Here is a 24,655-nt window from a genome sequence, read left to right as displayed (position 1 = left end):
TTTTTAAAAACCATGCAACAGGTTTGGAAACAAAAAGGAGAAGAATATAGAGTAACAGGATACGGTGGATGGATATGGATTAGTAAAACACATGTTCATAGATTTGTGCCCAGATTACCTGGAAATACTAACGTCAGTTACAGAAAATTGCTACTTGGTGAGTGTTGGAAATGTTTGCTTTGAAAACAGACTTTCTCAATAGTACGTGTTTTCTAACAATACTGTAATCTTTTTATTTTCGTCTCTTTCTGTCTAAAACAAGCACATTAGAATACCCTGGAAAATCACTATATCGTATATATTTTTGCAGCTATTTAGAGTGCAACCCTACGGCCACTAGACACTGTCTAGAGGGCAATAGGATTTTTCAGTTTCTGGGAACCAAGGTCAGAGCCAGGGCTCTGACTTTGCTTCCTAGAAACTGTAATCCATTTCCTTGCCCCCTCGTAGCCAGTGTGGTTCTTGCTGCACTGGCTATGTCTCTGCTCTCTGAAATGGAGTGTGGAGAGACCCAAAAGGGGCAGTCCTGGGGAGGGGAGGGGAGGAGACCATGGAAGCCACTTTACGCAGCTTCCTATCTCCAGGCCCCTTCCCTCACCCTCTCCAAAGCTGCACCTAGGCAGTCTAAATTGCCGATCTAGGCAGAAATGCAGGGCGGCGGGACCATGGAGGAGAGGATCCCCTCTGCTCCAGCTGCTCTGCATAGGATAGTTGGCATCCTCTGATTTTAGAGGCTGGTGACTGGATAGAATTGTATGCTTAGTAAAATACCAGGAGCTTTTGGTTTGCTATTTACCTTCACCAATAGTTTAGCTCTTTCTAGTGTTTAGAATTAATTTGGTCCAATGTTGAATTTTTTTGTGTGTATTTATTTTTGTCTTACAAGTTATCAGAAATAATACTGTTTTTAATAGGAATTTCTGAAGTCGTTTATCATTTATTGACTTTATTGTCAGTTGACTTCAAATTTAGCAAGTGAAGAAGAAATTTGTAGATCTGGTAATTCATTAAACATTCTGGTCTCTCAACAAACTCCATGGGATCCTGGCATGCACGGAGCAGAATTCCACAAACTGGGTGCTCCCATTGGTGGAAGGCAATTTTGGGTGATTTCCCCTATCCTCAAGAGCCCCTTAGTCTACCCAAAAATCTGCTCTGGAGGGTTAGGAGGTAGGACTAGATACTGCAGATGGGAGGGGAAATATGTGAAAAATTGGAGCTGGATCTGAATCCTTTCTGCAAATGGAAGGAGTCATTCCATTCATGGAACAGTGTACCTGGATCCAACCCATTGTGTTAAAATAATTATTTTGCCTTTGATGAAATAACTGCCTGGTTTTACTTAGGTTAAAAAACATATGGTAATAAAGAATAGCTGGTTAGTAGATGTGATAATTGCATGCATTGAATTGTCACTAGTTTCTGTTGTAAAAATGAACAGTACAACTTAAGGAAATAACATTTCAGAAATAACAAATAGGATGTTCAAATACAATCACATATTGCTTCATAATGTATTTTAAGTTCTGAGCACTTACAGAGGGTGTTTGCAGTTTGGTATTCTAATTATAGTAGTTAGATTTGAATTCTAGGGTGGAATTGAGTAAAATACTATGTTTAGGTGTAAAAAAACAACAACGTTTGAATAATCTTAATACATGTACACCACCCTGCTCTAAATAAATGCATAATTTCTTACCAGCAAAGAATGATACTGCTGCCATCCCAGAAAAACAGCGTGAACTGGATAAAAGGAAAAACCCAGCAAAAGTAAAAATAGAGCATGGTTCTTTGAAAGAGAGAATAAAAAACTTCCGTGAGCCATACAAGAAGGACCAAAAAGAACCTGAAAGTGCCGAGACCATGAAGAAAACCCGAACCAAGGAAGAAAATGAATTCAATGAAGAAAAAGCTGAAATTAACAAACATTTTGAAAAATCAGATCATGCAAAAGAAGGTAATAGGCACTTTATCTATTTGGGTGGGTGGGTGAGTAGTTTTTGTGGATTAATTCTGCTAATTCATCCTGTATGTAATGTAAAATAGGTGTACATATAAATCTGAGACCAATCCAGAAAAAAATCTGTTGAATGTATGGAGGTAAAGTACACTAAGTTCTTTTGGTTGACATATACCTGCAAATACGTGTGAGCCACTTTCCCTTGATGTGATCCCACATAGTTGTGATATCTGTTTTCAAAAGTGGAATCATATTGGTGGGCAAAACTCATGCAATGTTAATTTTTAATGCCATAGCATATTTATTTATTTATTACATTTATATACCACCCCATAGCCGAAGCTTTCTGGGCGGTTTACAAATAATGTTCATACACACAAAAGAACAAGTAGTCAGCTGCAACTTAGACCTGTATGTATGGATGTTAATTACCAAAATGACTTACTGATTAAAAATTATTCTTCACAGAGGAAAAAGAAATTGATGAAATTGATAAAGTCATCAAGGAAGAACCAATGGAGGTAGATGAAGTGAAAATGGATACCTCCACAAAATCTGAAGAAATCCCTATAAATACAGATTTAATCAATGTTAGTGAGGGTTTTCACTTAAGGACATGTTACAAAAGGAAAGTAAAAACATCAAAACTGGATGGTCTTCTTGAAAGAAGAGTAAAACAGTTTACACTGGAGGAAAAGCAGCGACTAGAAAGAATAAAGCTTAAAGGGAGTGCTAACTCTTCAGGTTGTAAATCTCTGAATCCACAGAAGAATGTGGACGACCTACAAATAGCTAAGACAGGAGATGGAAAGCAGATGGACTTAACACCCCAAAACAGAATCCATATTTCAGGTACAAATCGAACTGAAGATCCTGTTAAAGACTGCTTGTCATCTAGCAATCTCCACTTTACCAAAACCAGTGAATCGGTCCAATCTTTGCCTTGCTTGAATAGACTTTTAGAGGGGGAAGGAGATGTATCCTCAGTTCAGTGCCCAGATACTCAAACCTTGGTAGGAAAGGATACCAATGAAAGTGTTTCTGAACTAATGGATACAGATAAAAATCAGGTGCAAAGCAAGGAGAGAGACACTGACAATTCTGTTATGGATGACCCTAAACAGATAGAAAACAAAGAAGCAAATAAATGTGGCAATATAGAGGAAACTGTAAAATGTTCAGAGCAAACAAGTATCACGGAGACTCAGTGTGAAAATGTTATTCAGCCAATGATAACTGAAAGCAGCTGTGAAAAAGATGCTTCATCTTCAACTAAGCAAGGAAATGAAGCATTAAAATCTGAAAAACAGGACTGTGATTCTGTAGAAACTTGTAGTTTAGAAGATCATCCTGAGTTGGTATCCATGCAAGCAAATGATGTAAAAGAGAATTCCCTGAAAAACAGTGAAGATGCCTCTGAACCCAAAATTGCATTAAATCCAAAGCAAACTCTTGGAGGCCTAAAATCTTTACATACTGAGCTCATTTCAGAAAAAGCATTTGAAGCCCAAATCCCTGATGACATTGAAAAAAATATCATTGACGAGGTAGTGAAGTCTAAAATCACTGAAACAAATGGGGAAAAGGAAGACCAGGAGAAATGTGTCTCACCAAGTTCCATAAACAAATGCTTTGATCAGATTAAAAGTATTGCTGACAAAAATAATAATAAAAATGGAGAACTGGATACTCAAACAGAAAGGGAAAAGTCAGCAGCATTTCAAATCAATGGAAAAGGCACTGATTTTAAAGTATTACCAAATGAAGAATGCTTAAAAAGAGAGACACTTGCACAAACAGAGAGCAATATTGATTCTAAAGTCAATAATATTAATAAAAACAGTCCTCTAGTTAAACCATTTTCCTCTAATGAACCTGTAAAGCCATTTATGAATGGGGATATTGCTGTGGAAGATACAAATGAGAGGAAAAAGTTGGACAGTGAGTTGCATGTAGAGAGTTCAGTGGATACAGATGGTGATTCTAGGGAGAATGATTTACCTCCAGATAATACATCTCAGCCTACCCAAAATATTGGAAAGAAGCAATTCTCTCCAGAAAGATCTAGTCCTGTGGATGACACATCCATCCCAGGCCTCCATTCCTGTAATGAAAACAGTATATATAGTGAAACAGAGTCCATGGAAATTGAATCATCATGTGTTAAGAAAGCTGCCCCATCGCCTGTAATTTCATGTGAAGAATCTAGCTTGAGTAATGATTTTGCTGATCAGAATGGACTACAGACTCACAACAAACCTGAAAGCATTAATGGAGAAAATGCAGTTAAAGCCATTGTTACAGAAGTCACCACCACATCAACTATTTCCACCGAATCCAAAACTATTTATAAAGTATCAGAATTGTCAGCAATCAAGGATGATAAAGAAAGTCTGGTGTCATCTACTGAAAACTGTTCCATATCCACTGTAACTACCACCATGACCACCACAGTAACCAAGCTTAGCACTCCTGCAGATAGCAATACTGATGCCATTTCTGTAAAGGAGCACAGTAAAACTGTGGTTACAACTACAGTGACTGATTCCTTGACTACTCCAGGAGGAACGTTGGTGACTTCTATGACAGTCAGCAAGGAGTATTCCACAAGAGATAAAGTGAAGCTAATGAAATTTTCAAGACCTAAAAAGACTCGTTCCGGAACAGCTTTGCCTTCTTACAGGAAGTTTGTTACTAAAAGCAGCAAAAAGAGCATATTTGTTTTGCCCAATGATGACCTGAAGAAGCTAGCAAGAAAAGGAGGAATCCGAGAAGTTCCCTGTTTCAACTATACTGCTAAGCCTGCTTTGGATATTTGGCCATATCCATCCCCAAGACCAACTTTTGGTATCACTTGGAGGTACAATGTTAACAAACCTTTACAATAATTTGTGTTGGAGAATGTTTCATTGCATAATCTTTAGGAGTATTATAATACAGTATGAAAGTTTGGTACTACAATTGCTCTCTCATTTATATCATAACACTACGCTGTTTAGTTGCCCCAGTATTTGAGCTGTATTTCTTTAACAGTAGCAAACTTTTTATGTGCATTTTCAAGTAGAAAGGTTCCCTGCTCCCATGCTTAATTTAGTATACAGTTCAAAATACAGGGACAGTATTGGAGAGGGAAAAGGCACGAATAACTGTGCAGTTCCTTGTATCTGCCATATGACGAGATGAGGAGTTGGGGAAGATGGTGCACAGTTGATGCATTTTAAGTGCCAAATGTGCTGACTTGAGTGCCCCTTGAGTACCAAAACTATTTGTTCAGAAGTACCCTGAAAGAGTGGTCTGCCCATTTTGATTTGAGCCAGTTAAAATGAGTGTAGCATAAATCATTTGATACCTTGCAAAAACAGGTAATTGTCTGGGGTTATTTGCTTGATATACGTTTGCCCTGATCTGTGTGGTTTGATAGGTTTCTGTTCAACCACCACCTTCATTTTGTCAGTACTTAGTGAAGGTATTATAAAGGGAATGACTATGGTTCCTATTCTAACCATATGCACTGGCCTTTTGTGGAGCTTGCTAATGTTAGAAACCTCAAATTACTCAAAATTCTTCAGATGGCTACACCCGAGTAAGTTTTTTTCCCCCATTGCAAGCCCTTGCTTTCATGTACCATTGCTTCAGTTGGCTAAGAATATGTTGCTTTCTTAGGGCAGGCTATTGCAGCTGCTACTCGAATGCCTAATTCTTTGTTTTCAACTTGTTGTCCATTGCCCTTTGCAAATGACAATAGTTGGCCAAATACCCTATTTTACTATGTGGGTGTAGAAAACATTGTTTATATCCCTTGTAGGAAAATGTCATTTAACTTGTCCTCTGTTCTGGAACTTATTTGAACTTTCTTAGGTTGTGTGTGGTTTTTTGTTTTTGTTTTTTTAAACGTTCATACTAGGAAGTTACAGAGTGATAGTACAGGGCTGTATGTATGTATGTATTATTATTATTATTATTATTATTATTATTATTTATATAGCACCATCAATGTACATGGTGCTGTACAGAGTAAAACAGTAAATAGCAAGACCCTGCCGCATAGGCTTACAATCTAATAAAATCATAGTAAAACAATAAGGAGGGGAAGAGAATGCAAACAGACACAGGGTAGGGTAAGCAGGCACAGGGTAGGGTAAAACTAACAGTATAAAGTCCGCACAACATCAAGTTTTAAAAGCTTATGAAAAAGCTTATGTACTTATGAAAATACCTGCACTGTTAACTGGAGTAAGGTAAAAATCTTAGCTGTATCTCTGAGTTTTAGACTATGCACTATATGAAATTTGAAGCATGCAACCTATGATTTCCTTTATGAATTTTTCCAGATACCGACTTCAAACCGTAAAATCTTTGGCAGGGGTTAGCCTTATGTTGAGGTTACTCTGGGCATGTCTCAAGTGGGATGACATGGCTGCCAAACCCCCACCTGGTGGAGGAACGACACGCACAGGTAGTTTTAAAGGAACACTTAAAGCTGTTAATTTACAAAACATTGCTGCTGGTTAAATATTTTTCAAAACTGGTAATTTGCTATATAAACCCTTTGAAATTAAAATTTGGGTTTTTTTATTCTGCTTTTTGAAGAATGTTTGTCATAGATGGATCCATTTGATTATGGATGAAACTGTTTATTTAGGCCAAGTGTGCACAAACTGTGCTCCCCCAAGGCTTTGCCCGAGGCCCCTCATGGCTGTCCTGACATCCTGCTGTTGCCAAGGCTCTCCTCCCCCCAATTTCCTGCCAATCATACTGCTCTCCATTCCCTCTAAGATTCTCATACAGACTGTTCTTTTTTCCCTGTCACTGCTACCACCAAGGAAAGAGCACTCTGTATCAGGCATGCTCCTCCAGTGATCTCATACAGATCACTCTCCCCTCCCCCCTCGCCCTTAACTGCTAACAAAAAGTGATTGGTAGTAGGATTACTGGTGGGGGTGTGGGTGTAATTTTTAGATCTATTTCAGTCTAGTTTCCATCCCACAGTTTGACACTGAACCATGGTCACCCTTTGCCAGGAAAGAAGTTTGGGATGGGGGTGGGATGGGTCGGATCGTGTTGATTATCCTGGACCTCTCTGCAGCTTTCAGTTCCATTGACCATGTTATCCTTCTGGACTGTCCTCCTGGAAGGGAATTGGAGGAATGGTATTTCACTGATTCCATTGCTACCTGACCAGTATGTTCCATGAGGTGGATCTAGGAAGAGAGCTGCTCTACGCTGTTGTATTTAGGTTCTGCAATGTTTCTTCTTGTCTCCCATGCTGTTTTACTACCTATATGAACCTGTTGGAAGAGGTCATCTAAGGATTTGGAATGAGGTGTCATAAGTGTGTAGATGACACCCATCTCTCCCTTTCTCTCCTGGAAATGGTGGTGATGGTGGGTTGTCCCATTTGATCTGTTCTGCACAGGGTTGCACTCCCCATTGAGGATTAGAGTCTACTGCTTGGATATGTTCTTAACCCAGAACCGCAATCTCAAAATATGCAAGAGATGTAGTTGGCTCCAGAAAGAATGACCACACCTATAAATTTTTCATCAACATTAATACATTAAGCAAATACAGGCCTCCACAAGTGTTGATATGAAACATTGGCTGTGAATTGGGCTTAATACAGTGGCGTTCATTTCATTGGTCATTTCATCGGCAAGTGTTTGCTTTTTGACATCTGTGTGAAGCTGCTGGGCAAAACAGTCTATGTTGGGTCTCGTTATTATGCTGATGTCACCCAGCTCTTACCTTTCTATTTCAACTGATGCCAAGGAGGCAGTGGAAGTCCTGAACTGTTGCCTGGACGCAGTCATGGAGTCGGCTAACAGGACTGATAAGAGAGAGGTCCTGATCAGCAAACAATCTGAGCAGGGATTGCAAATACAGTCTCTTCTGAATGGGTTGCACTTCCTCTGAAAAGGCAGGTGCACAGCTTCTGGATGCTTAGTTGATGGCTGGGGCCAAAGGTGTCTTTGCCCAACTTCAGCTGGTGCACCACTTGCATCCCTTCCTGAAGACGATGAATCTATCCACAGTGGCACATGCCTTAGGCTCTTGTTTATGCATTCTCTGTGGGGCTGCCCTTAAAAATGTTCTGAAATTGCATGTAGTGGACCATGCAGTAGCCATATTGCTATAAAGTGTGCTTTATAGACTGGTGTGTGCTTTATAGACTGTATTGCATTGGTTATCACTTGAACTGGCTTCCAGGTCCAGTTCAAGGTCCTGGTTCTATAAAGCCTTAAATGGCATGGGGCTAGGTTATATGAAAGACCTTCTCCTTTCCATGCTGCACAGGCCCTGTTCTATGTTCCACCACCGAAAGAGAGGTTGGTGGAAATATAGACCCACTTCTGTGGCAGCACCAATTACGGAACTCCCTTGGGAAGTTTGATTAGGACCGTTAATGCTCAGTTTCTGGCTGGCAGTAAAGACATCCCTATTCTTTTTAGCATGCAATGGTTTGCAATTAGGGGCTGAAGCTGGTTTTACTCTTTTGGCAGTTTCGTTTCTCTTTTTAAAATTGTGTTCTTTAAAATTTTCTTAAACTTTGTTCTGTACATAGCCTTGAAGGCCTTACGGGCAAAGCACTGTCTAAAAAATTATAATCTATAATCGAGCAGGACGTGTATGTCTGTATCTGTCAGTGTCATATCGCCCAGACCATGAACTTGAACATTGCCATGCGTGCTAAAAGGTTTTAAAGTGTCCATACGTATGAAGCCTCCAGTATTGTCTTCAGTACCAGGTGACAGACTTCCCCGGCCAGCACCTACCTTTGCAGTTGACACAGTTTGAGGCCAGTGGGGAGTAGTCTGAGGGACAGAGTTGTACAGTGGCCCCCACCCCCCTGCTGTGGGGAATGGAGTGGGCAGACCCCTCCCTTGGGAAGCTGTAGGGATGCCCCATGGCAGGGACCATGCCTAGGGGTTACAGCAGCTGGCGCCTCATTTGGAAGGCACAATGTGTCTTAACTCCGACAGCTATGTAAATTGGTTTGAAGGCTTCACTGAATCAAACTAAGGACTGTACCAGCCCATGCGAAGCTGGGTACATTTGCTAGTGAGTGCTATCACTATTTCATTTTCATTGCATTATTATAGATTGCACAACTGATTAAAACTCTGATTATAGTAATAATTAATGGAAATTATCCTTGACTGATACTAAAACCATTTATTTTGCAGTACTTAAGTTTTGAGCTTCAGCACTTCAGACCATTTGAAATTGATACTGAGTTTCTTTACTATAATTCAAACTGGGGTGTTTTTTAAAAAAACCAAAATTCCAATATTTAAAGAGTGTATTTAAATCACCAGTATTTGTGGTGATACCTTTTAACTAATGAATGAATCTTTTGAAATAAATGTTTGTAGAAACATCAGAAACAGAAATTACAACAACTGAAATAATCAAGAGGCGAGATGTTGGACCTTACGGAATTCGATCAGAATACTGTATACGAAAAATAATTTGTCCTATTGGTGTTCCAGAGGCCCCAAAAGGTAAGCTTGTGTATAAAATCTTGAAGCTACTTGGAGATGAATGTATGTACTCAGGGAAATTTTAGCGTTTTATGACCTAATCCCTTAATATTTATATGACTTTATCTACAGAAACTCCTACACCTCAAAGGAAAGGTCTTCGATCAAGTGCATTGAGGCCTAAAAGGCCAGAGACTCCAAAGCAAACAGGGCCTGTTATAATTGAAACCTGGGTTGCAGAAGAGGAATTAGAACTATGGGAGATAAAAGCATTTTCTGAAAGGTAAACCACAACTTAAAATAAAGCACTTTGATTTGCTTGTGTCATATTAGGTTCACAGATATTGCATTGGTGTTGCACTAATGGAGTTAATATATAAAATAACAAGTTTAAACCTCAGAAATAATTTTGAACCTCCTGTGCAATCAAATAAGTAGAAACTGAAGAAAATTTCCTTAACACCAAGACGTCTAACTTTTGAATACCCTTTTGTTCTCCTGCCTTCAGTCTCTGTAGCTCTTTTGCATGGCCGTCAACTTCCTATTGCTTCTCTTCCTGGTATTCCTCAACTTTTCCTTTCTTTTTACGTCCTCTTTTCTTCACTCCATGCCTACTTCATCCAGATCCAAGATGTTTAGTTTGCTGCCCCAGTCTTTCTACTTGCCATTTTATACCTCTTTGCACTCAGGTTTCCAAACCTTCAGCCCTTCTGCTCTTTCCCGTTACCTCACCTTGGCGTTACCCCCCCCCCCCCGGGTTTCCATTTCACCGTGGCTTCTCTTTCCTTAATATCATGCCTCCTTTCCTGGTTCAAACACCATTTATCTGGGCCTTTCACTTCTACTTTTGGGACCTACTTCCCACCCCGTCACCTTTCTGCTTAGCTTACCTCACACAGTTCTAACTATGAGCCCAGCCCAGTTGAACATGGATTTTACTTTCTGAAGCTGCAGTATATAGACTCAGTTGTTACAACATTTTTGTCTGACATTAAGATGTTCAGTGGGGCTACTGGCAGCAAGCAGCTTTGAGAATGTTTTTACGGGAATGCAGACGCATTGGGGTTGGATCCAGACTTGTGCTCAGCAGAGTTCTGCTGATGCTGGAGGTAGGGACTAGGGTGGCAGTGATCTCCAGTGTGCTTTGCAGCCCCCAGCACCACCTCCAGTTGTTCCGGAGGGGTTCTTCCAGAACAGTGGAGGAGGTGGTGGTGGTGACTGAAATGAGTACCTGAGGAAAATCACTGCCTTATCTCCTTTCTCCAGCGAGAAGCCTCTGTGGGGTCCAGATTTCCTCCACAAATGGAAGGAGTCCTCCCATTCCCAGGGGGCGGGGAGTCTAGATCCAGTCCATCAAGTGCGAATTTCCCCCAAGAATCTCAAACAAAAGAACGTTTTTTTAAAGTGCAACTTGGAAGTCAGATGCAGCATACCAGTAATCGGAAGAATGGATTGACATCAAAAAGGAAAAGAAAAGAGGTGATCATATACAGTACATGCAGTGCACTTATTTTATGGTTCATCTCTTTCACAGAGTGGAGAAGGAAAAGGCACAAGCAGTTGAGCAGCAGGCTAAGGTTAGTGAACAGAAGAAGGCTGAGGAATTCAAGGCCCAAATGGAGGCTCAACTAAAACAACAGCGATTGGCTGCCCAGCAGGTGGGATAGCCTCTTAGTCGTCCCGCCTGTTGAAGTTTGCATTGTTTGCGTTTGTGCATCCTGAAACAAATGTGGAAGTATCTCTTTCTTGTATGAATATGTTTAAATTTTTCATATGGGTAAAAGCATCCATATTCCTAGTGGAAACCTACAATGCTGTATTACATTTTGTCCTTTGATACACTTTTTATACACATGGAGTCGGGAATTTGACTGTTCTCTCTCAGCATTGTGTTCCAGTTCACATTCTCTTACAAAGCTGTTAAGGTAGAGATTGCCAGGATACCTAATTTGCCTAGTTCTATTGGGAATATTTTTCACATCTTGCCAAGTATGGAATCAGATGCTTCCATGTTGGAATGTAAACTAAATTATTAATTTATGTGTATAATTTTGTATCTATATTTATAATCTACTTATGATATGTGCATGCTGTCATAAAATCTATAACTTTTCGTGTTTGTCCGTAAAGAACAGTCTTCTAGAGTTCTTTGACCACTCGTCTTCCCTTTTTACATGCCATATATTTTTTATTTATATTGATATTTATCTCCACTATTGTAAGCAAAATACCTAGTCAAGACAGCTTACAATACATTAAGACAATATTATTGAAATCAAAACAATCAAACAGGAAAACTTTAAAATGTCTGCTGAAATAATACACTTTTCAGGGCCAGCTTAAAATGACTTATTGCTAGACCTTAGATTATACCACAAAGTAGTTTTTCATATTTTTAATAACCAGAAGAATGTCTCTCCAGTGAAACATTCACTCCCACATCCTTGAACAGTATATCATATTTTAGAACAATCCATTTGTTCGTTGGTTTTAGAATATTTATAGACCACTTCCCATTTTTAAAATCTTGAAGCAATTTACAACAAATTACAAAACAATACATCATTATAAAAGTACAACAACATTTAGAGAAGTTAAAGATTGGGAAAATCCAGTGTAAACAACTAAATTGCTGAAAGCACATGATCATTGGTGCCTGACGATATAATCATTGGTTATATGGTGTAGTATAACAAACTGGAAAGCTAACCAAGCACTCTAATTGCATCTCTGCACAAAGTGTCTGGAATGGTGTACAATAAAATAACATTAAATAAAGCAGCCATTAAAAAACTTACGCAGTAACAAAAAAGACCTGTGTTACGTAAGGGATATTTTAAAACCAACAAAAGTATTTAATTCCCCCCTTTCAAAAAAACAAAACGAAAAGCACAACACATACTTATACAAGGCACTTTAAATAGTTAATATTTAAATACTTCAGATTAAATATGCACATTGTTTTGACGTTCTTCAAAATGGGCTGGCTCCAGTGTTCTGTAGAACTCTACATATTGAATGGTTCAGTGGAAGGTGGCTTGTTGTTTTGTGTGTGTGTGTGGCCAATTCTCCTCTCATCCCTGCAGCCCCCTCTGCCTCTGGAAATGGGTTCTGGAGGATTGGGTGATGTTGGGAGGTCCAAAGGGAAAGAAGAGTTGGCAAAGATCACTGCTCTGTCCCCTTTCTCCTTCCTTCCTCCAACAAAAGGGGCCCTTCTGGCAGAGGGGCGAATCTATATACAATCAATTATCTTGAAAAAAAAATTAGCTGAGCTGAGAGTAGCTTTCTGAAGTCACCCCGTGTAAGTTCACAGCAGAAGAGGGATTCGTATTGGGGACATCCTGTTTTCTCACTTAGTCTCTTAGTTGCACTGGTGCACCACTGCTGATTTGTTCAAGACATCTGCTTATCTCTTGCAAACACTTGTTCTTTTGAAACTTTCAAATGGCTAGCTCTGTCTGTGATTATGTTGGCATTCCCACGTTTACGACATTCTCTTGTTTGAAATTAAATTAATGTACTGAACTATGAGTGATGCCATCTAATCCTATGCATGTTTACTCAGAAACTCTTATTTAGTGAGACTTGAGCAGATGGTTGCTGCCTTGGTGGACTTTCACTCTGGTGAGAGAGATCCTATTGCTGTGTGGACCAGTGATAACTGTTCTTCATTTATGATTCTTAACTCTCCTAGAAGCGACTGGAACAACAGAAGCAGTTGCCTGCAGTGTGTGGTGCCACTACAGCTACTACAACTAGCAGTACCGCAACCACAGTTTCCACGCCTCAGAAAGTTGTGATGGGCCCATTACCACGTCCTGTTCCCAGTGGAGCCAAAGTGGTCCTTGCTACTAAAATGGGATCTCCAGCTACAGTAACATTCCAGCAGAACAAGAACTTCCATCAGACTTTTGCTACTTGGGTTAAACAAGGCCAGCCTTCAACAGGTAAGTGATTGCATTAGCAAAAAGAAATACAGTCTGTAAATCTTTCCACTTGTATCCACAATACCAGATTTTTGTTGATAATATTGAAGCTGGTTCTTAAAGCAGCCGATAACTAGCAATGATCTCTGGGAGTGTAGGGGACCATTGCCTAGCTCGCAGCTGGGAGGCACTCACACAAAGTTGCTCTTTGCATAGTTTGGACTACCATTGTGTGAGCATAGCAGCTCAAATTTTTGTGAACTGCCCAGAGAGCTCCGGCTATTGGGCGGTATAGAAATGTAATAAATAAATAAATAAATAATAAAATGGTCCCTGGTAGTTGCACAAATTAACATGAATAGCTCGCACTTGGAAAAACCAGTATGTAAACAGAACCTTCACATAATCATCTAGTCATGAGCCTAGCAGCAAGCACATGCAGTCCTGGATTTGGATGTATGAAGGGCACTGGGTTTATCGAGAATTCAGACCTAATTCCAGCATTCTTTAGCTAGTTTATTACCATACTTAGGGTTATGTAATTTGTGTGGTAACAAATTGTCTTGTATGAAGTAGTGGTTCCTTTTTGTGTGTCCTGAACATGTTCCCTGTACGAACCCAAGAATTATCATCATTACTATGAGGTTGGTTGTTGTTTTTTAAGCATTTTTTTATGGTCCCAACCATTTTCAATTTTATAAAACAGTTTTACTCTCTTCCCATCATTCCCCCTCCTAAACAAAAAAGGCTACTACATCTTTAGCTTTTCTTTGTTGAAGAATATTTATTTAGAATATATGGAATTTTAAAAGCAACCACATATGGTATAATATTTGCTGTCAATAACCTAACGAAAACAGAAATATGACAGGTACAAGTGATAGATTTAAAAACTACTAATGTGTTAGAATCAGAAACCGACCACCATTTCTATTTTGTTAGCCACGAGCACACCTGCTACATCAGCAACAACTATTTCCAGCAGTGGCCAGACTTTTCAGATTGCAAGCAGTCCAGTAACTATGGCAGGCAAAGTGTTAACAAAGCTTCCTCTACCTGCAAATAGCAAGATTGTTGCTGTTAATGTACCAGCCACTCAAGGAGGTAAGGAAATAACATGAAAATTTGAATTCTTCTTTATTTGGAACTTTTCCTAGCAAAATTATCTATGATACGTCTTTAAAAAGTGGGGGAAGTGGTTCACCTAGCTTTTTTTTAGTTTCTGTAGTGGGATTTTGTTCTCATGTGGAATTGTTTAATCTTGTGCTATTGCTTTGCTGACCTCCATAATTTTCCATCTATTGTCTTTTTAAATCTTCTGTTGTGGAATGTTACTTCCGGACTCTAAAAAGAAGGGCTGCAAACCCCATTCAATATGTTGGGAAAATGTTAGCATATTTAGCATCGTTGGCCCAGTGAGTTCAAATATTTTTAGTTGTATTAACCCTCTTTTGTCACCTTGATCAGAAGAGGCTCAATACCTTGGGGTGGTGCAGATGTGTGTCTTAATGGTTTTCTTAATGGTGGTTAAGAAGTCAAGACTGGGCCACGAAAGCAGGTGCTACCTCTCCCCTGGCCTTTTCTTTTCCCAGAATCAGTACCTCCTTTCCATCTTAACTATGATTAAGGAATACATTAAGTGAGTAAACTGGTTAGCCTTAATATTGTGCTAATGTTTCCCTTACCTGTGGTGAAGGTCACAGAAGGTTTGTACCAGGTTGGGAAATGCATAACCTTTCAAGCTGCTCCTGGTCTCTCAACTGTTAAAAGCCCTGAGATGTTTGCAGGCTTCCTGCAAGATGTATCTAATATAACTTTTTTTTTTAGCAAAAGCAAGACATATTCTTTAACTCCCTTGTAAGATTTTGAAATTTAGACCAATTGTAGTTCTTTTTCAGTTGTATACAGGTTTAAGGTACAGTGTTGTTTTTATCTAAGTGAACAAGTAACAGTGCATGCTAGTACAACACTTTGGGAAGTTTACCCAAAAAGGTGGTCTATAAATCTTATATTCCTGGTATTTTAAAGCTTTCATGTCTTTTATTCAAAACTAAAGAAAAAGTTCTGAGAAATGAGTAATAAAATCTGGAGAATACAAGGCTGTTAACTTGTGACTGGTACTGTTTTTAAATCACTGAATTATTTTCCCAATAGGTGTAGTTCAAGTACAACAGAAAGTGTTGGGCATTATTCCGTCAACTACTGGAGCAAACCAACAAACATTTACTTCATTCCAGCCAAGGACAGCGACTGTAACTATTAGGCCAAATAATACAGGGACTGTATGTACAACAACAACTACACAAGTAAGATTATGGGTTCCCCCCCCCTTTATCATTAAGATGATATAGGGTATCTTGAAGCACTTTGGGATGGGTTTGTAGGTTTGTTAAGAATGTTGCATTTGTGGAGTACAAGTACATTATTCCTGACAATCGCCCTCTTGCTAGATTTCCTTTGAAATTTCAGGGCTTTGAACAATGCAGTTGCACTGTGGGTTGGTCTAACTGGATTAATCTTCTACGTAAAATATGCATTTAGTGTGGGGCAACAGATCTATAGATAATGGTTGACTTTTATTGTCCATTTCATCTCCTTTTTTCCCTTCTAAAATATTTTGATATTTTTATGTGACTTGAATTTTATGGCAGCTAGTACAAGAATTGTATTATTGTCAAGCAGCCAGAGTGTCAGCTGGTAAGGGTGGCACTACAGAAATAAAATTTCATGAAAATAAATATGAATGGGGATGTTTGGAAGAGCAAAGGCTTAACTAGAGAAAAAGGAATGCAGTTAGCACTTTCAAAAACACTTTCTTAAAGCTTTTGAGAATAATTTTGTTTTTTGTATTTTTGTTTTTTTATCCATAGATAAGATTCAGTTTCATACTTGCCTTCATTCTCAGTACAAGGGGGAAAATATATTTTTTCTTGTAACTTGTGTAGGTAATGACTGGGACACCTCTCCGACCTGGGATGACAGTTATAAGGACACCAATTCAGCAGTCAGCACTGGGGAAGGCCATCATTCGAACACCTGTAGTAGTTCAGCAAGGTATTCTTCCAGCCAGTAGGTTAATTTTTATTTTTAAATTTCCAGTGTGTGAAACTCATGGTTTGTTTCTCCATTCCAATAACATTTTTGTATCATCAACACTAATTTAAACATATCCACATCAAGGCGTTCCATTAAATTACTGATGAAAGTTAATTTTAAAGGGCATAGGATCAATCAGCCAAACAGTACTAAGAAATAAGCAGCATACTGCATTTTGCTACAGGTAGTCATTTTTTTCTGTTTAAAATAGAAAATCTGGAACAACAGCTCCAGATTGTTTCTTCGGCTGAAGCAAGGAGCTGGTGTGAACGCAGCGGCATCTCTGACTTTTATGCTTTGAAAAGCCGGCATTCGTCACAAGCTGCTGTTAAAAGTCCTTTCTGATTCAAAAGCAGATTGCCATTGTGGTCTTGGAGGCTTCTGTTTGAGAAACACAAGTCCAGAGCCCCCTTGCAATGTCAGACCCAGTGGCGCATTGCTGTACGTCCTGTCCTGTATTGCAATTAACATTCAATATCGTAAAGAATACTGCAGCAAAATACTTGGCTGTGACGTGTCATACTTCAAAATAAAATATTAGCAGTGATTTGAAGAAATGAAGGCACATGAGTGTGGTTCTTCTGGCCAATGGACCATTGATTTTAGTAATCAGTGGATAGTCGATAGATCTTGTTAGTTGGGAAGAACAGCTAGCCAGCAATGATGATTCCCCCCCCCCCAGCAAGGTTCTTGTGTTGCATACAGCTTTTTTTAATGCTATGAATTGTGCATCTGTACAGGCCAGACCCAGCAAGTAGTGACCCAGATCATCCGAGGCCAGCCTGTTTCCACAGCAGTGTCTAGTGCTACCACGGTCTCTACAAGTCAAAAGATAGCGACTACACCGGGGACCTCTTTGCAGCACATGCAGCCACAAGCCGCACCACCACACCCTCCTCGCCCTCAGCAGGGTCAGGTGAAGCTTACAATGGCACAGCTCACGCAGCTCACACAAGGACAGGTAAGCCGTCAGGAGATGGTAGATAGTATTCACCTACTTGCATCTTCTACACTTGCGTATAAATGTAATAGGGAAAACGTATAATGTGAAGCAGAGATTTTCTGAATTAAAACCTAAATCTACAAAAGTTGTAAATGATAGAAAATTGACATTAATCGAATGCCTTCTACATTTTTGTAAGTAGTCTGAAAAATATTCAAGATCAGCAGTAAGATTCTCTTTTCCTCTCCCTCTGGAGGTAAATGGGCAGAACCCAAGTTATCTGTATGCCGTTCCTGTCCCACTAATGCATAAAAAGAGAGGGCTTTATTGTTTTCATTGTGAAATGTTCACACATGACTATCCACAATTTGGCTCAGGGTTCATTAAAATATATGTCTCTATTCTGTTTTACCTAACTATGGCATACCATAATTGTATCTCCACTAATATGTGCTTTTTATAAAATGTGCTTTTTATTTCACTATTGAAGGTACAGTGTTAAGGCTTATGTATGATTAGAGGCACTGTTCTTCTGTTTGCTAGGGGGTAAATAGCCATGGCTATTGCATTATGCCATGCTTATGAGCTTTCCACAGGACAAGGCTTTACCACTATTGGAAAAGGAGAGTGAGACTAGATGAACTTTTGGTTTGATCAAGGCAGTAATTATGTTCTTAAGCTGTTTTACCTCTTTGTTTCTTTGCATCTGTACAACAATATATTCATCCTTCTTACTTAAATATCCTTATTTGATAGCAAAGGGCATTCGAAATTTCTAAGTGCTTTCGTCTTTACTGCTGCATACCTGAGAACCTGGAAGCCAGTTGCTTTTAGGCTGAATGAAACATTTTCAGTCCTAACTGTAGGCTTGCAACCTTCCCTTAATTATAGCCATTAGAATGGATATATTCAGAAACTCCATAGCCCCTTTCAAATGCATTATTCAATGATATTGCTTAATCTGTATTATGAGATGAAAACTGTTTTAAAAGGCTTGCAATTTCTATTCTGATTTTTCTTTAATACTATGTTTTAATTGTTTATTACTTGTTTAATAATATATGCATACATTTAGTCACATTGAGTGTATTGAATGTAGTTTTTAAGATTCATGTTAGATTACCAATCCCCTTCCATTTCTTCATGGCAGTGGGCAGTATCCGGTGCTATCACAGCGCAAGTGCTAATAATGTTGTTGCACTAGCGAAAACCATAGATTAAAATTAAGATTATTTTTTCAGAAAATCCTATTTTACATCGACAATTTAGGTGCCGAGGCTCATGTTAAGACTCATCAGTTTCACAGTTCATAAGTACTTATTTCCCTTGCTTATTTCCTTGGGGGTCTTTTCTTTTTTGGAATTAATGACTTACTATGGATCTTTTTTTCCTTATAGGGTGGCAGTCAGGGTTTGACTGTGGTAATTCAGGGGCAGGGTCAAACAACTGGTCAGTTGCAGTTGATCCCACAGGGTGTAACAGTAATACCAGGACCGGGACAGCAGCTTATGCAAGCAGCTATGCCAAATGGTACAATTCAGCGATTTCTTTTCACCCCATTACCAACGGCAGCCACTGCAGCTAGCACTACTACTACAACAGTTTCCACTTCGACATCAGGTAGGATTTTTATTTTAAATGGGGCGGGGGGGAATTCAGCTATAAACTCAAAGCAATTTTTTTTAGAAAATGCTTGTCCAGCTTAGAAGCATTGAATACGATGCTGTGGTGGCTTTTTTTTTTAATAATTTTTTATTAACACAAATTAAAATACATCAACATCAGATTAAAACAATCAATCAAAGGAAGAAAAAAATAAAAAAATAAGCTGAACTGTTTACATTTGTAATTTATCAATATTCATAATCAAACAATACAATACAATACAATTGCTCCCCTTCACCCTTTGGGATCTATTCCTGCTTCCAAAATCTCAGTACTTCTTCTGCTGGTGGTTTTCCACTTCCCTTAGAGAACACATATACCAGGAACTGTTTCTAAATTCCCTCAAATTCATTCGTATTTGTTATGCCTCTTTTTACTTTAATATTACATGTCAATTTATCATTAATGGCAATATCCCAAATTTCCTTATGCCATTCTTCAATACAATAATCTCCCTGAATCTTCCAGTTCCTAGATATAATTAATCTCACTGCTGTCAGCAAATTTGTTATCAATTCTTTAATTTCTTTATTACACTTTAAATCTCCATATAATGATAGCAATGCCACACTAGTGTCTCTTCAATCTTCATTCCAACAATTTCTTTTATCTCATTAAACACCATTTTCCACAGTTTTTGTACATATTCGCATTCCCACCACATATGTAAATACGTTCCCTTTTCCCCACAACCTCTCCAACAATTTGCTGAATACAGCTTATTTATTTTATGTAATTTCACTGGGGTTAGATATCTGTGGTGGCTTTTTAAGCCTGGGAAGGAAAGATGTTTCTCGAGATTATTTGTATCACAGCTCAGAAGATCAGGCCTGCTTTTTCTCTCCCCAGCTGCAGGAGAACAGAAGCAAACCTCTCTTGCACAGACACAAACACAGCCAGTGCCGGCGCTTCTACCTGCTGAACCCCAGCCGCCTCCGAGTCAGCTCCAAGGCCTGCCCCATGGGCAGCCCCAGAGTAGCCAACCTCCGGCTCCAGCTCCGGTTCCGATTATGCCTCCTCCTCCACCTCCACTTCAGACTGAAGCCCAAGCAACCCCTGAATCTCAGACTCCAGCTTCACTTCCCTGCCCCACAGTTACCTCCGAAGCACAGCCACCAGTCCCGCAGTCCGCTGTCACTCCAGCCATTGCTCCAGCTGCCCCCCACAGCCTTACGCAAGGGCCCCCTTTAGCTCAAGTTCTAAGCCAGGCCCAGGCAGTTGTACACCCACAGACTCCATCCAAAGTCCCAGCGGCTCAGCCCGCTCAGTTGCCGACCACAACCCAGCCGCAGGTTCAGGTGCAACCGCATCCTTCGATACACATCCAGACTCCGCAGCCCCAGGCTCTGACGTCCATTCAGACTTTGCCAACGGTCAGTCAAGTCACCGTACAACCTCCGCGCCCTGCGCTGCAAATCCAGCCGCCGCAAACGAAGGTTATTACCGTGCCACAGCTTCAGCAGCAGGTCCAGGTGTTCTCCCAGCTTCAGTCCCACGTTGTGGCTCAGTTTCAGGCCCAGCAAGGCGGTCTGCCTCAGCAGATCAAGCTTCAGCTGCCTATTCAGATTCAGCAAGGTGGCCCGGTGCAGGCTCATCAGATCCAGAATGTCGTAACTGTTCAAGCAGCCAGTGTACAGGAGCAGCTACAAAGGGTCCAGCAACTCCGAGAGCAGCAGCAGAAGAAAAAACAGCAGCATATTGAAATTAAACGCGAACACTCCCTTCAGGCAACTAATCAGAGTGACATTATCCAGAAACAGGTAAAATTGTCCAAAAAGAAACGAACATTTCCATTCTCCCTCCAGTTGCATGCTACGTGTGTACCTGAATCCTTTGGGGCTGTATCTGTGATGTCCTGCCTTCACCTGTGTCACCCACAGGCTACCTGACAGGACTATCTTTGCCACTAACACTCAAGACCTACTTCAATCCCCCCTGTGCTGATGACACTTGTGAGAGTTTAGTTTTACTGCTGCCGCTCCTGTCTCGCCTTTACTCTTTTTTAGGCTACACAGCCCAGCAACCTAGCCCTCAGTTTCCTATTCCGCTGTCACCATAAACTGTACTCCTCAGGCACTCCTCCGCAGACCACACCAGTTGTTTTAATTAATTGGAATTTATGAACTTAAGTAACTGCGTATAAACAAGTGTATTGGTTTCCTCAATTGCAGTGCGTATGGTTACGAGGTTTTAATGTGTATTGGTTTCAGTAACTTCTCTCTCAATAGGTTTCTCTATAGTATTCTACTATCTATTTTCTCAAATATCTTTATTCTCAACACAATATCTCACACCAACCCTTCCTATCCAGTAGCTGCTTCTCAATCTCTTCACACTCTACAATCTAACACTCTCTTCTCCTACTCCCTCATATATCTCTTTACTCTTCTCATATGTCTTTTTTTCTACTCCCAACTCCTATCATCCCAGACTATATATACACAGAACACATTTCTCCATCTCCTCCCTCTCTCACTCTGCCAGCCAATCCAAGCACTCCCCTGCCACCATCCAATCAGCACTCAGACATTTGCTCCCCCTTCTTCTGTTCTATACTTACCTGACCGGTAAATATAAATTGTAAATACATTGAGGACTACTAATTTCCTGGAACTTTATGCATATTATAAACAATAACTTTGCAGATATTTACATTTAAGGCATATAAGGCAGCTGAACATCACAGTATCTTTATTAAATCACATTGCATATCTCTCCATCTGAATGTAACAAATCTTCTAAAGCATTCTACATCGCTGCCATCTACATCATGGCTTACCGTGAGATCAGGGGGGAAGAGACTTGGATTTGATTGCTCAGTCTGTTGCAGTGTTTTTACAGTACGTGTGTTACTGCAGAAGAGAGACTTCACAAGACAGCAACATAGTGCTGTAGAATATTACTTATGGACTTGTGGAAGAAATTCCATGCATGGTACATTCTCTTGCCGCAAAATGCCATGTCTTTAAAGGATGTCGAGGAAACTGTCCAAAGACATCACACAGTGACTGCTAAATATATACCTAACCGTTTTGTTTAATTTAATTTAATTTTTGTTTAATTTTTATGAACCGCCCAGAGAGCTTCGGCTATTGGGCGGTATAAAAATGTAATAAATAAATAATAAATTGTTTAAATCGAGATACAGAGCATTCTGGAGGAAATTGAAGAAAGGGATCAAAGGCATAGTTGAAGGGATGTGCAGAACCTCACCTAGCCCCTCCCGCCCCCAGGTCTTAGTCGGGCCCTCCAGAATTTTTGGATAGGCCTCTCAATCCTTCTCTCCTAATCTCTATTACGTTAGACCGAATGCTTCTGTGGAGTTGCTGGAGCACACAGACACCCCTATCCGACTTGAAGCCTTCTCATAGCCTTCCTGCCACTCTTTCCCCTTGAGAACTCCTTTGAAAGCTTTTCTTAGTCTGCCTGAACTGAGACACTGAGTGAGCTTCTCTCCCAGCGCCAGTCTTTTCCCCCCAACTCCTTTTCTCTGCAGCCCGCACTCCGCCTTTTCTCCTCCTTCCACATCTTAGAGCTGTTCACGTTCCCTTCCAAGGAAGGCAAGACCTCCTACTTCCCTTTCTCAGCATTGCACATGCAACAGCTGAGCAAGTAAAGGGCCTTTTTGCTTCCTCAGGCGCGCCACGTTCAATCTCTGTGGCACTCAAGTTTTCAGTTGTCCCAGATTTCCGGTGTTGTTGTTTCTTGCTCTCTTATAGTTTTCATGTATTGGATTTTTTTCCTGTCTTGAAGGTGGTAATGAAACACAATGCTGTGATAGAGCACTTAAAACAGAAAAAGACATTGACTCCTGCTGAACGGGAAGAAAATCAACGGTAAGGCAGATGGTTATAGGACAGATATTAAGCAAGCGTATGTGTGTTGTGTGTGTGTTGGGGAGTGTCTTTCAGTGTTTTCTGCTGAAACATATGTTAGTGCAGACCTTAAAGCCAACTTATATGGATGGTAGAAAGGGAAGACACTGTAGAAAAACTATAGAATAACTATCACTTGTAGATGTTGTACTCTGTGCAACTAAACATGTAATGATCTGCTTAGGACAAGCTTAAAAGTACTACCTTGTAGCCTGAAGGCTGTGGTTCCTGTTAGATTTTTTCTTCTCTTTTCTTTTCTTCCTGAAATTCCCTGGAGCTTAGCCATGATTTTTAAGCTATTTAAGCTATTTTTATTTGTATTTAATGATCAAATACAGTTAATATGGTCTTTCTTTCCTCATTAATTGCTTCTTAATAATATTCTTTTTATTTCTTCTCTAGAATGATAGTGTGCAACCAGGTAATGAAATATATTCTGGATAAGATAGATAAAGAAGAAAAACAGGCAGCTAAGAAACGAAAGCGAGAAGAGAGTGTGGAACAAAAGCGTAGTAAACAGAATGCAACCAAACTCTCCGCTTTGCTCTTCAAACATAAGGAACAACTTAAAGCTGAAATACTGAAGAAAAGAGCGCTTTTGGACAAAGATCTACAGATTGAAGTGCAGGTAAAATCCTCAACTTTAATGAGTTGGGTTTATATATTTTGAGACTTGACGCATGGTTTTTTACCTTGTTGCTTTAAACGTGTAAGAGAAAGTGGGCCAGTTCACATGATTGAACAGCCCACCGTGGCTTATTTAAGCCACGGTGGGCTACAACATGTGCACACCATTTTGAATATTCAGTGCGATCCCAGGGAACATAGGTTATGCGAGGGTTAAACAACCCTTGCATAACCTATGGTCTGTTCACATATCCTGCTGGTTCGCACAACACTGCAAGCTGTGGCTGGGCGTTGAGTATGCAAATCCTGTCCAGCACGCACAGTCCACCTTGGCTTAAACAACCCATGGTGAGTAGTTTTGAGCACGTGAACCAAGTCAGTATAGAGCTACAGTTTTCCAACTTACACACATTCCCTGTGTGTATGTCTGTATGACTTATATAGAGAGTATTTTTAAAAATGTTTACACCATGCCTTCCTCCCAAAGAAGATTTCAAGGCAGTGTACATAAAAATTAAGTGTTCAATACAATAAAATGGTCTAAATGTAAACTTTATGCCTGCCTTATCCCATAGGCTCATTATCATTTACAATATTTTAGTACTTCATTTATATTTCCCACACTTTCAATCTGGTTTAATAGCCCGAATGACCGATTAGCATATTTCAAGTGGCTGTAATAATTAATAGGTCATATTAGGTGAATTTAATACAGTGGATATTTCATCCTGTCTTACACATAGCATCCCAGCTGGAATTTGGCAGTGGCAAAAAACCAGCCAGTTTTCCCACTGATCTTTCAAATTAACATTTTGGACCAGTTTACCCCTGAAAGTTGGCAGCAAATTGGCAATTCTTTTTGCCACTGCCACAAATTTCAGCATAGGCCATGTGTTGTGTATCCCTGGAGTGTATGGCTCTTCATAACCTAAACCTTTCCTTTTTTGTTTTGTTTTATGTATTAGATCTGCTTCTTTAGGCCGCAGAAACGAAGACCAAATTGATACAAACTATACATATGACTACAACAATACAGAGTTATTTACTTTTAAGGGAGTGTTAGTCTATTGATAAATGTGTCT

The 24,655-nt window shown here is 39.8% G+C and overlaps 1 protein-coding gene across 4 annotated transcripts in view; it reads left to right on the top strand.

The window, feature by feature from the left end:
* Positions 1-24,655, top strand: part of BPTF (bromodomain PHD finger transcription factor) — an 83,661-nt gene that overhangs the window by 42,396 nt on the left and 16,610 nt on the right. For 2 of the 4 annotated variants that reach the window (XM_063120029.1, XM_063120025.1), the window contains exons 11-26: positions 22-157; positions 1,703-1,957; positions 2,429-4,820; positions 6,292-6,416; positions 9,334-9,462; positions 9,574-9,724; positions 10,976-11,099; positions 13,136-13,388; positions 14,310-14,471; positions 15,522-15,673; positions 16,313-16,421; positions 17,204-17,424; positions 18,804-19,026; positions 19,921-20,831; positions 22,825-22,907; positions 23,349-23,574. In XM_063120029.1, the coding sequence (XP_062976099.1) occupies positions 22-157; positions 1,703-1,957; positions 2,429-4,820; positions 6,292-6,416; positions 9,334-9,462; positions 9,574-9,724; positions 10,976-11,099; positions 13,136-13,388; positions 14,310-14,471; positions 15,522-15,673; positions 16,313-16,421; positions 17,204-17,424; positions 18,804-19,026; positions 19,921-20,831; positions 22,825-22,907; positions 23,349-23,574 (5,652 nt within the window). Of the gene's footprint in view, positions 1-21; positions 158-1,702; positions 1,958-2,428; positions 4,821-6,291; positions 6,417-9,333; positions 9,463-9,573; positions 9,725-10,975; positions 11,100-13,135; positions 13,389-14,309; positions 14,472-15,521; positions 15,674-16,312; positions 16,437-17,203; positions 17,425-18,803; positions 19,027-19,920; positions 20,832-22,824; positions 22,908-23,348; positions 23,575-24,655 lie in introns of all 4 variants that reach the window. The other 2 variants (XM_063120028.1, XM_063120026.1) reach the window with 1 other exon arrangement.

This window comes from Elgaria multicarinata, chromosome 3 (assembly GCF_023053635.1).
Source record: "Elgaria multicarinata webbii isolate HBS135686 ecotype San Diego chromosome 3, rElgMul1.1.pri, whole genome shotgun sequence".
NCBI classification, from domain to species: domain Eukaryota; kingdom Metazoa; phylum Chordata; class Lepidosauria; order Squamata; family Anguidae; genus Elgaria; species Elgaria multicarinata.
Note: the sequence above shows the minus strand (reverse complement) of the source record. Positions and strands in the feature narration are given on the sequence as shown.